The 13,273-nt window shown below is 40.8% G+C and overlaps 1 protein-coding gene across 1 annotated transcript; it reads left to right on the top strand.

Annotated features, from left to right (window-relative positions):
• The first annotated feature begins 95 nt into the window (after nt 1–95).
• Nucleotides 96–9,884, top strand: RWDD4 (RWD domain containing 4). The gene is made up of 7 exons (XM_061404134.1): nt 96–384; nt 1,753–1,833; nt 3,853–3,962; nt 4,047–4,194; nt 5,339–5,456; nt 6,326–6,375; nt 8,066–9,884. Exons 1-7 carry the CDS (start codon nt 361–363, stop codon nt 8,096–8,098), a joined length of 564 nt encoding a protein of 187 aa, XP_061260118.1. The 5' UTR covers nt 96–360; the 3' UTR covers nt 8,099–9,884.
• Nucleotides 9,885–13,273: the final 3,389 nt, after the last annotated feature.

Here is a 13,273-nt window from a genome sequence, read left to right as displayed (position 1 = left end):
CTCCCGGAAACGTAAGGAAGGGGCTCCGAGTCCTAGAGGAGAAGGAGCTGGGGGGGCGGGGAAAGGAGTAGCCAATAGGAGCAGCGAGAAGGAGGAGAGGGCGGGGCTTTTGTGGTCACCGCCCCGCCGCCTCTCATCCAAGCCTCCCGGCGTCCCGGCTGTCGCGGCCTCCCGTCCCCAGCCAGCGGCCCGACGGGTTTGCTCAGCCCGGGCATCGGGGGCGCGCGACTCTTCTTCTGCCGCGCGAAGTGTGTGTCTCAGCAGCCCAGGGAGCCGGAGAGGGAGCGGCCCGGCCCCGGGGCCACGGCCCTTGCTTCCTTTTCGTTGTCACGAAACGCTGTGCGCCCCGTGACTGGGGCGATGGGTGCCAACGAGGACCAGGAGGTGAGTCCGGGCACGACGCCCCTTCCCCGCGCAGGCGCGGTGCCCCTCTCCGCCCGCGCGTGCCCCTAGCCCCCAAGGCGGCAATCTGGTTGGAGCAGCCCCAAGTTTGTCGGCGTCCTGCGGGGAGAGGCCCCGGTACGCGTGCCGGGGTGGGGGCCTGCCTCTGCTTTTTCTCCACCACCACCCCCACCCGCCCCGCAGTTTTGGATTTTTGCAAAGCCGGGGATCCGCCCCCCACCTCCGGGGCTCTTGACAATAAGGGCAAGTGTCCTTGGCCCGCAAGCCGGTGCACTTGGTTGGCCTTAAACCCCGGAGTTGTTTAGCGCCCGCGTTCCGAGTTAGGCTTCTTAGAATCCTATCTCGTTTACATCTTAGAATCTGTTGTTGACCGGCAGAGAAAGTTAATTGAGTTAGTTAAATTTCTGGTGCAGGGAAGTAATGACCCTAGTGTCTTCTGGCCATATAGCTTGGTGAAAGGAATCATTTATTCACCTTATGGTTTTCCAGTAGATACGAGGTCTGTTTTGAGCATCCATGTACTAGGGTAGTTGTATGGTTTACACTCAAGTATTTTCTCATGAAATGCCACCTTGACATTGAATCATATGACATGAGAGTTGGAAGGGATGCTCCAGGTCATCTCTAGAGGGAGCTTCTAAATGTGTAATGTGTACAGATGAGAAGAAGGGTCTACAAACATAAAGTGACAGTCCCAGGGCTGCACAGTGAGTTTGTGGTAAAATCGGGTCTAGAATCCCAGTCTCCTAGATAAATAATCCCAATCTCACTCTTCATTTAGAATATACTGCTTGAAAGTTAGCACTTTTATCAGTGTATGATAGAAGTAATGGAATCTCGGGGTTGAAAGTTACCTTTAAAGAAGACCCACAAGCCATGACGTCCAAATGCTTCTAAAATACTCTTGCCAGGTTAGTTTCTAAGCTAAGGCTTGAACAGTTCTTACTGTGAAGCGTGCAGCGTACAGTGTAATGTTCCTTCCAGTCTGGCCCAGGGACCACCACCTAGAACCATTTGGGCAATTGTTAGTAAAACAGATGCCTGCTCTCTGTCTCAGATATACTGAAGCAAAATTCCTGCGGTGAGAACCAGATCTCCATTTAACAATAAAACTCGAGTCTTCTTTCATAGGACCGATTTTCAGATGTTTGGAGATCATTTTCCTGCCCAGTTTTTCAGACCTCCTCTTCTCACACTGACTGGTTCCTTTTAGCTTTTCTCCATTCATTCACTCTTATTAGTTCCTTCAGTCGTCTAGAATTGTGTGACCGTGGACATATTATAAGTTTATGTTCTATTTCTAATCCACCTGTACGATTAAACAAAACCCTTTTAATTCATTTCTTTCAGATGGAACTGGAGGCGTTACGCTCTATTTATGAAGGAGATGAAAGTTTCCGGGAATTAAGTCCAGTTTCATTTCAATACAGGGTAAGACCTGACATAAAGAGGAGCACTTGCTACTTTGTTGTGAAGTTGTTTTTTAAAATGCTGTGTTTTTTTTTTTTAATTTAGTGGCTTACATTTACTATGTCTTTGGATTTGCTGACACATTTAAATGAAAATGAAAACTCATCACCATGACATCAGTTATTTTCAAACTTTGAAAACTTAATTCAGAAGCTTTTTCAAACTAAGATAAATGTGTTTAGTATAAGAGAAATATAAAGTATTAGAAATGGAAGAAACATGAGAAATTGTGGTTTTTACCTTCTAATCTTAAAGATAGCATCTCAGCCCTGACTTCCCAAGTTTCCACAGCGATATTGATAAATGTTAGGATTAAAATCCAGGTCTCTAGGCCAAGCCTAGTTTTCTTCTTACTGCTTTACAGCTTAGTCAAGAAAAGTTGATATTTTTGTAGTTCTATATTATCAATATGTGTGAATATTTTTCACATATATGAAATGTCAATTTTTCTTTAGAACACAGGTTGCTTATAATTCTTTTTCAGCATGGAACAGCACCAGTATTTGATTTCATAAACAAATAATATAGACCATTTATCCAAACTGTTAAGTAGTGGCGGGTGGTAGGGGAAGGTTTTTTCGTAAAAGACTTAAGAAAGGTTTATGGTTGCTGACATTGTCACCATTTAAAATAAATTGATCCTTATGCATGATTGTTACTGACCTCACAGGAAATAAATCCTTTATAGTTATTTCCTTCAGAAACTCCCCTCTCTGCTCACTGCTTCTCAGTTCCCTTTCAAGCTCCACAGTCCTCACATCACCCCACATATAGAACAACAGAGACTTAGTGGCCAAAGGTAACAGTGAAGTTAAGCACTGGGCCCTTCTCTTTGCATCCAGTCACCTCCCCAGACTTCCCCATTCATGGCCCCCCTACCCTAGTGAATGGGAGAGCCCCCCGTCCTCCCCCGATGTCTGCGCTAACACCAGCAGTTACTCACTGAGGATGTTGCAGGATATGTGAGTGTCCTATCGTGTAGACACTGATGGATTTGTATGCAGTGAAGTGTGCGTGGTGTTCATGGTTTTATTCCAGCTTTTCTATAAACGTTTTCAAAATAAAAAGCTGGGGAAAGCAAAAGAAAAAAAAGAGATCTTTAAGCAACTCAGGTCAAATAGGCTGTTGAAAGATATAAACTTCCCAATTATAAGTCCTGGGGATATTGTGTACAGCATGATGACTGCAGTTGATAATCCCTATTGTGTATTTGAAAGTTGCTAAGAGAGTAGATCATAAAAGTTCTCATCATAACCAAAAAAAAAAAACCCCTGTAACTCTGAGTGTTGGTGGATGTTAACTAAACTCATTGTGGTGATCATTTTGCAGTGTATTGAAATGTCAAACCATTATGTCGTGCACCTGAAATTAACATAATCTGTTTCAATTACACCTCAAAAATAGAATAAATAAAAAGATAAAAACTTAGGAGTTGTCGCCCAGGCTAAGGCCCTCCTTCCTTCTCTCTCTGCCCTTTCTTTATTTCTCTGAATTTTACATTTCATTTTCTAGTTTCTTGAGATTGTGCTAACTAATGCCTATCCATTTACATGTTCCTAATGTCTATTATGATTTAGCAGTTGGAAAACTGAAGAGAAAGATGAGGTATTTCAAGTGTGTGGATTTTATCTATTCTATTCCTGTTGTCCATGGTTGATATCTTCTCTTTGTCCTCAGAAAGCTTTGATGGTATAAAAACTGTACGTATAAGATATATAGTTGCTGCTGGGAAAGACTGGAGGCAGGCCGTGGACATCAACCAAAGCTGTTAAAACAGGCTCAGAGTGGGTTAAAAGTCACACACGTTTACACTGCCCTCACCCTCAACAGGGTCTTACTTAGCTCATCCCCTTGAACTTTTAAAAATAACGACATTTCCGATCTGATCACAAGCTTTTGAGGTCATCATTTTAACAATCATCATTTAATATTCTGTTTTTGTAGAACTTTTTACAAGCCTAAGATTCCCCTTTTCTTCAGATAGGTGAAAATGGGGATCCCAAAGCCTTCCTCATAGAGATTTCCTGGACAGAAACCTATCCGCAGACACCTCCCATCATATCCATGAATGCCTTTTTTAACAACACCATGTAAGTACTGTTACGTTGTCATTTCAGTCATGGTAACTCCCTTTTTTACTTTTCTCTTAGCGGTGTATTTCTTGTGCATTGCAGATCATCAGATGTAAAACAGAGCATATTAGCCAAGTTACAGGAAGCAGTGGAAGTCCACCTCGGGACGGCCATGACCTACACGTTGTTTGAATACGCCAAGGACAATAAGGAGCAGTTCATGGAGAACCATCATCCCGTTCATTCTGCTGTGAGCAGGGGATTCGACTTTGCCACGTTTTGTTTGTTTTGGTTTTATGCTACTAGTGATTCATTTTTACTACTTATTTATTTATTTTTTTAATTGGAAGGAGACTTTGTTTTTGGTGGGGTTTTTTTAGTTTATTTATTTATTTGGCTGTGCTGGGTCTTCCTTGCTGCATAGGCTTTTCCCTAATTGCGGTGCATGGGCTTCTCATTGTGGCGGCTTCTATTCTTGTGGAGCAGGGGCTCCTCAGCGTTTGCACGTCAGCAGTTGCAGCTCCTGGGCTCTAGAGCAAGGCTCAGTAGTTATGGCACACGGATTTAGCTGCTGCTCAACTTGTGGGATCTTCCCAGATCAGGGATCAAACCGGTGTCTCCTGCATTGGCAGGTGGATTATTTACCACTGAGCCACCAGGACAGCTTGGGAGGAGATTTTGTATTACATTCAAAATGATAGTTACAGCTGGACCCTGAGAGGCAGCTAGAGGAGCAGAGAAGGGCGGTGACTCCTGCACTGGAAGCGAGACCTTGTGGCCCTGAGAATGCACTCTTTGCTGTGTGACTTTAGGCAGCTTTCTTAATCTTGCTGTGCTCAGTTTTGTCATCTGTAAAATGGGAGTTATAATAGTAGTTACTTCATAAGATTGTACTCAGAATCAAATGAGTGATATATGTACAACCTTTACAGCAATGCTTGGCACCTGGTAAGCATTTTCAGTTTTGTCTCTCTGACTCCATGAACTCAAATATTTAAAAATTTTCCTTCATTTCCTCTGGGAACCAGAGGGCTCTAAGTAGGCACACAGTGATTTTTCTAAAGACATATTTAAGCTTTCAAATAATAGCAAATGAACTGAGTTGTAAAATTACCTCGGCACTTCAGAGCTTTAGGATAATCCTGGTATCAGATCTTCTTTCTCAAGGATCTGGTGATAACAGTGTAACAATATTATGTCCTTCAGTGTGAACTTTTAGGGGAGTAAAACCAGTCATGTGCTGAGCTTCCTGACCAGATTAATGAACATAATAATTAAAGAGTCTTTTACTTCACAAACCTAAAAATTGTCAGCTCATTTCAGGATGTGGGCATATTTAGTTTAATTCAGTAAGTTTTAAGGCAAGAGTCTAAGAATTATTTCTTTTTTTCTAGACATCCATAAGCAATATCATCTCAGCTGAAACTCCTAATACAGCTCCATCAAGTAAGAAAAAAGATAAAAAGGAACAACTTTCAAAAGCCCAGAAACGTAAGCTGGCAGATAAAACAGGTTTGTGTTATTTTTTTTTCTTTTATGATACACTTGACTGCTTTTTGATGTGATATGGGTGCCTAATAAGTATTATTTAGATATAGAATATTGGTTCTCTGCACTCTTTATTCTTAAACCATTTGGATCAGAGACAGTTTTAAGTCACAAATACATATTGAAAATATTTACTACTACTTTACTGAGTGACCGAACTGAACTACCACAAGAGAGAAGCATTTAAGAAGAAGGTGAAGTGGCCAAGTGTACATCAGTCTGAATACTGTAGAATATGAGAATAGTGAACAAATATGTGTCCTACCGGTACCCTCTCTGACATGTTTGGGATTTTCCTGTTTGTTTACCTTTATGACAGATAAGTATATTGTTGACATTTTTTTTTGAAATACAGCTTTCATTTGAAATGAAGTCTGGTCTACCATCAGATCATAATACAATAAATAACAGATTTTTTCTGTAATTGATCTATTTATATAACTCACAGAACAGCATAGTGACACAACTTATTTCATTAAGCGGGGACCTTATATAAAGCAGGGAAGTTGCGCAAGGGCATCAGACTAATAAATTAATTAGCTTCTCTTCCTGGCATTACCAGCTCACCTCCATCTTTTTTCCGTGATGTCAGGTTTTGTCTTGAATGGGAAGAGGATAAATAAGAAAGGCAGTAACATCTAAAACGCCTTGCAAGTACTCCCAGGGGAACAGTGCTTTCAGTGCAGAATGACGATAGGCTGTTTTTCCTCCTTAATAATAAATGATTTAAATTTTTAATCCATTTGTGGTATAGAATAGTATAGAAAAATCTTATTTAAGTTTAAGTATTACTGATTGTTCTTAGCAATAAAGTTACCGTTTTTCTCCCCTAGATCACAAAGGAGAACTTCCTCGGGGATGGAACTGGGTTGATGTGGTGAAGGTTTGTAACATTTTGTTCTCCTCTTCATAAGATTGTTACAGTTACTGCTGTCAAGTAATGAAATTCACATCTTCCATTTTCTCCCCCATCAATCTTTGCATTGGACCCTGATGTCTGTGTTTCCTTTTTCACATTCAGCATGTAAGTATTTTTGAAATATCCTTCACATTTTTCTCTTCCCTAGCCCCTCAGTTTTAGGTTTTGGTTTTTTAAATAGTGAAAAATCTGTAGAAGTGAGTTGTAACTACAATAAAGGGTGACTGTTTATGTAAAACATAACTCTAAGTTATAGATAATACGGAATTTGAAGGAACAAGTCACGAAAAGGAGTGTTTTGATTTCTCAGTGGAGGTGAAGTACTTTTTTTAGGACAAACCCCTGAATGCGGTTGCCCACCATCCTCAAGAAAGGTTTTTTGTTTCTGTTGTACAGAATTGTTTACTTTCCACTTGGGCTTTTCGGCCCACTTCTCTCAGCGTTTGTCTTGGATTCCTCGTCAACAGATCCTTAACACAGCGAGTTAATGCCCTATCTGGGACTTTGTGAAATGAGTTTTTATGCCAGTTAGTGTCACTGTGCTATGTGAAATAATTCCTGTGATCCAAAATTAGGATCAATGAGGACCCACAAATACGGGTGATTTAAAAGCAGTGTTTTCTTAAAGTTTATTTTGAAGCCAGCTGTTTGGGCCTTTTCTATAGAAACTATTTGAAGCAATTGATGTGGTTCTAAAACCAAGTACACAGTCATCTGAGAGTGAGGAGCCATGAACTGCACTTGGAATAAAGAAACTCAGTATGGACAGACCTCATTTTCCTGCAGTTCACTTTATTCTGCTTCATAGATACCGTTTTGTACAAATTGAAGGTTTGTGGCAATCTTGCATTGTCAGACGAGGGTTTGTATTTTTTAGCAATGAAGTATTTTTTGATAAAGGTATGTGCATTGTTCTTTTACACATAATGCAACAGTATAGTGTAAATATAACTTACATTCACTGGGAAGCCAGAAAATCTGTGTGACTTGATTTATTGTGATGTTCACTTTACCGCAGTGGTCTAAAACCCTACCCACGAGATTTGAGGTTGATCTTTATTTCTTATCGTCTTCTTGGGCAAAAGGCTGACCCTGCAATTTAAGAGTTGTACCATTTTCAAAATTTTAAGAATTGCCTGGTTAAGATAATAAATCTTAATACGGTTTTTTTTTTAACCACAATTTAAAAATTTTAGAATTTATTGTTTTTTTAAAAAAACACAAAAATATCATTCCTTTTATAAATGGCACCTTTTGTATACTCTTGGTTCCAATTTATTTCTTGGAAAGCTTTAAGGAATTTTTTTCCCTCTTTCTGTTGAGGTTATATTATCAAAGAATCATGTTTAAAGTAGTTGAGCCTGAATTTTAAAAGTGTTAGTATTTCCACGTGGTGAAATCTTTAGGTGGTACAAGTTACCTGAATGCTGTTGCCTGTTCTGTTAACTATAAATGTTGCTGCTGCTAAGTCACTTCAGTCGTGTCTGATTCTGTGCGACCCCATAGACAGCAGCCCACCAGGCTCCCCCATCCCTGGGATTCCCCAGAGAAGAACACTGGAGTGGGTTGACTTTTGATTTTAAGTGGAAAAAGTGAACTCAGATAAGACGATAGCTTAAACTTGTTGAATATTTGTTTTCATCTTTTTTTGTAGTTGAGCAAAACTGGCTCTAAAGACGATGAATAGCCCTTGGGATCTGAGACGAAGAAAGAGCATCCTTTAATAAGTAAATGGGGTTCAAAATCTTTCATTACTCTTTTCTGGTATCGAGGTGGCTTTTTATAAAACAATTGTTTTGTATGTTTCTTACATAAAAAAAAATGTTTAAAGCTGAAAGTTCATGAAGGGAATCTGGTTGTATTAAATTATTTTCACAAACTTGCCTTAATAAAAGGTGAAAATGTTACTGTTTAGTATACTTTATGGAACCAATTATAAACGGACAAATACAAGGAGTTACAAATAATCGATGTCAATTTATGTGATCTTATTCCAGTGGATGTGATATTTTTTAAAGGGGTTTCCAGCCTTTGCAAATTCTTATCCCAGTGGAGAACAGCGAGTGAACAGTGTTTTCACAGTATGATCCGTATTAACAGGCTTCTCGTCTTTAAGTCTTTGTTCCTTCTTTCTCTTAATTACTGAAGCGTAAATTGCTTCAGAGAAATTTAAATACTAGTATTTGAACTTTATACGTAACATTCTTTCTAGGTCCTTTTTATTTTTCAGGGGTGAACTGCTTTTTAAGAAATGTATATCTGTTAATACTTTTGACTTGGGTAATGATGTTTGATCCTGAGAGCTTTCAATGATACGTGGAATCAGAGAAAGGAAAAAAATTAAAAGATCTGCCAAATACATTAGAAAATATTTGAATAGAAGTGCTGGTTCCTATTTAAACCATTTCTCTTTGCTGCATATACCTAGATGGGAGTAAAAGATGCCTTAATATTTAATTTTTATATTGTTAAAGACAGCAGTTTTAATAAATTCCTATTTATCCATTGTGTATTTTTAGTTGTTTGGTAACTGAGTTCTTCTAAGTGGTTTCACATAAAACCGCATTTTAAGCCTTGTTGCTTTTCCAGTACCCAAATGTATGTCTCAGCCCGGGCATCCATGTACAAATAGACTTGGAAATCTTTCAAATGCTGAACTGTAGTACTTGCTGGAATTTTTTTTTTTTAAGTCATTAACAGAGGAAGCTATTAGTGCAGTTTTACCAGGAAGTTACTGACATGTATGTGAGATAGCATATGCTCCCCAGCTTCAAAAATACTTAGACTACTGCCGTGGTTTCTGGAAAGGTTGGCTCTTGGTCCCTCAAGTTATACCTGTGCAGCTTGGGTCTAAGTTTCTAACGAATAGTAAACTTTTAAAGACGTTTCCTTAGCAAAAGAGCAGATTGTTGTAGCCGTGGTTTTTGCTAGGTTCACATAGGCGTCAGTGAAATCGCTTGAATTCTAACGTAAGCATAACTACAGGAAGAAACTCAGTCTCATTCTTAAATGCCGAATTACATTTGTGTTGCTTGGATTAGTCCGACAGAGACATCAAAATCCAGGACCACTGGAACACACTAACTTTTGTCTTCATGTTGTGGGCGTGGTTTATGTTGTGCCAATTTGCTTGTTTTTCGAAGAAGCTGAAACTGCTACATCTGCTAGTAGGAAAAAATGCTTTGTTTTATGCAGAAGATTCTGAAATCATTCAGGTGTGTCGTGGCTCATAGATTACAAAGAATAATGCTAGTTAAATGCCAATGAACTATTTTTACTCTTTTTATATGGAGTGTACAAATTCCGGGGCTGACGGTGGCAGTGGCGCCTCTTCCTGCCTTATGTAAAGCACTTGAACATCCTCACCAAGGTCGCCGTCATCTGGTTAATACTCCCACTATATTTTCTCAAAGTCTGTTTACGTAAAACTGTATGGAATGATGTAATAAGCAATAAAACCTGAATTTTACCCAGTGACGTTTCTGTATGTTTTATTTCACGTACTTGAGAGAGAACTGTTGGTTTTATAACTGCTCTGACTTAACAGCGCAAGATGTACCATCCAGCTAGAAATGGTGCAAAATGTTGGACCCCCCCCCCAAAAAAAAAGATATTTTAAATGAGCTGATGAGAGGATAAGAAATGCCCAGCATCTAAAAAGTTTAAATGCAAGTTGGAAACCTTTAGTTCTCACAGCCTCAGGGGCCCAGAAGTCAGGAGATGAAGTCCAGGATTAACTCAGGGTAGAGACACACGCATGCACAGCACACATGAGGCTGACCCCGGCCCTCGTGGGGCCCCTGGGGAAGAGTTCTTGTCTTGAACGTTGGTTCTGGATGGAGCGGTAAATGTAGGTATATATACATGTGCTCTTCTGCAACTCATAGCAAGTTATCTCACTCTTGGGTTTCAGCCTAAATTCCTCCCCGCTGTGGTGGTGGTGGTTTAGTCGTTAAGTCGTGTCTGACTCTTGCAACCCCATAGACCATAGCCGGCCAGGCTCCTCTGTCCATGGGATTCTCCAGGCAAGGATACTGGAGTGGGTTGCCGTTTTCTTCTCCAGGGAATCTTCCCAACCCAGGGGTTGGACCTGGGTCTCCTGCACTGCAAGCAGATTCTTTACTGACTGAGCTGCCATCTCAAAAAAAAAAAACCCTCAACACAGGATGGTAAGGAGTGGGTAGAACCTCTGGGCAGCTGATAGAAAGGGCCACAAATCTACTGTGGAAGGTGGAAAGAAAGTGAAAGTGAAGTTGCTCAGTCGCGTCCGACTCTGTGACCCCATGGACTGTAGCCTACCAGGCTCCTCAGTCCATAGAATTTTCCAGGCAAGAGTACTGGAGTGGGTTGCCATTTCCTTCTCCAGGGGATCTTCCCAATCCAGGGATCGAACCCAGGTCTCCCGCACTGCAGGCAGACGCCTCAGAGAACTAGATCCCATGTGCCAGAGCTAAGACCCAGTGCAGCCAATTTAAAAAAAAAAAAAAAACATACTTTGACAAATTATAATCTGCTTATGAAAGTAGGAAAGTGAAAGTCCTCAGTCATGTCCAACTTTTTGCAACCACATAGACTATACAGTCTGTGAGATTCTCCAGACCAGAAAAATGACATGGGCAGCCATTCCCTTCTCCAGGAGATCTTCCCAACCCAGGGATTGAACTCAGGTCTCCCATATTGCAGGCGGATTCCTTACCGTCTGAGCCACCTATGGTGGTGATGAAAAAGACAGGAAGCATCCCTGCCCAGCCCGTGTTCCTCTGTCTGTTACTACTGGCATCTGGGGAATTTGAAGTGACCTTGCACGTTTCTCTGTGTCCTTCTGGACGCTATAAAGGATCTATTTCTGTGGCTCCCACAAAGATTGGGCCTGTTGGGACACTTCTTGATACTTGAAACCACAAATGGTTCTGTATGATCAGTTCTTTCTTCTTTCATAAAAGAGAATGCAAGTTATAAAGTAAGGAATAAACTGTCCCAGTGAGAGAGCAGAGGATACAGATGAGAAACGTCTTGCTTCATGATTAAGTGGTTAGAAATTAACCTCGAAAGCTTTAATTGATGACACCGTTTAGAGCCCAGGAGATAAGGAGAAAGGTTTTCCTGTGTGGAATTACAAGGGACCAGCCTTACCACGCCGTGTGTAGCCGAAAGAATCCTGTCCTCTAGCGCTTCATTCTGCTGTGACTGCAAAGTGATAGTGTGTGTGTTGACAGAGCACAGTCAGTGTCCTGAGTCACTACCTACCTCATTGGTGAAGGAACATATTTAAGACTCAGACCTTGTATCCGGGGAAAATCTGAGTCCCTCTGAGGTTTCAGTGGCAGCAAACTCTTGATTAATTCCTATATGCTTTTCCCTGTCTGTTTTGAACTCTTAAAATCATGCCCTTTTCAAATTCTACCCAATAGAATGATTTTTTTTTTTTTTAAAGCACAAATGTGAATGAAATTAAGTGAATCCTTTTCCTCTTTCTGTCCTGTGTCTCTGAGGATCACTAAATCTAGGATTTGCAAGTTGGCCATTTCATTCGATATGTGCTGAATACACTAAATATTCCTTCCCTTCCAGGGGATGCTCAAAGATACAGTTTTAAATTGGTGGTTGTTATTTATTCAAAGTCTCCATGATAACGAAGAAATCATAGAGTTTGGTTACAAGAACATTCACCCATCTGCTAAAAGAGAAGCTTCACTCCCACTAATTGCTGACAAATGCCATCTGTTAAAATTTACCCTAGTTTCTATCTTTTCCTCCAAGTCTGTTTTTTACTCGGAGTAAGGTGGACAGCCTCAAGAGGGGTTCCCCCCAGCTCTATTGAGCTGTAACTGACATAACATTGTGATTTGATACACTTACACGCTTAACATATACTCAACACGTATACACTTACATACACGTATTTAACACTTCCATCTCTTCACATAATTATTTTTCCATGTGGTGAGAACATTTTAAGATCTATTCTGTCACCAACGTTCAAGAATGAAATCAGCGTTGTTAAGTACAGTCACCATGCTGGACATGACTTATTCATCTTATAGCTGGAACTTTGTTCCCTTGGACCAGCATCTCCCCATTTTCCCAACCCTCCAGCCCCCAGCAGCCACCAACCTACCGTGTGCTTCTATGCATTCGAGTTTTTCAGATTCCACATACCCACCACACCATAGTTGTCTTACTCTATCTGACATTTCATTTAGCACAATGCCCTCAATTCTATCTGTGTTGTCACAAATGGTGGGATTTCCTTTTTTTTGTGACTAATACTCCATCACATAGAGGGCTCTGAGCTGAGGAGTGAAACAGGATGACTTTTGTTTGAACTGTTTATTGTGGCTTGAGTGTTGGGAATGAACTGAAGCTGGAAGGCAGGCAGGGAGAGACCAGTGCGGAAGCTGTTGCAGAAATGTGGAAAAGTGAAAGTGGAAGCTAGTCGCACAATCGTGTCTGACTCTTTGCAATTCCCTGGACTACAGCCTTTCCTGCTCCTCTGTCCATGGAATTCTACAGGCAAGAGCATTGGAGTGGCTGCCCATTTCCTTCCCCAGAGGATCTTCCTAAATTGGAGATCGAACCCAGAACTCCTGCATTGCAGGCAGATTCTTTACCAACTGAGCCAGAAGGGAAACCTGCAGAAATGTGGATGGAGATATCAATGGCTTGAACTAGGGTGAGGGGGTGGAGGTGGGTGAGCAATGATCAGCTTCTGAATGTGCATTGAGAGAACTGCCACGGGCCTTGCTCACAGATCAGATGACAGATGTAGGAGAAATGAATAGACATGTATCAACAAGGACTCCAAAGCTTTTGACCTGAGCAACTGAAATAAATTTGGTTTTTTGAAATACCAATTCTCCCT

This window comes from Bos javanicus, chromosome 27, assembly GCF_032452875.1.
Source record: "Bos javanicus breed banteng chromosome 27, ARS-OSU_banteng_1.0, whole genome shotgun sequence".
NCBI classification, from domain to species: domain Eukaryota; kingdom Metazoa; phylum Chordata; class Mammalia; order Artiodactyla; family Bovidae; genus Bos; species Bos javanicus.
The sequence above is the reverse complement of the archived record's forward strand: the minus strand, read 5'-3'. Positions and strand labels throughout refer to the sequence as shown.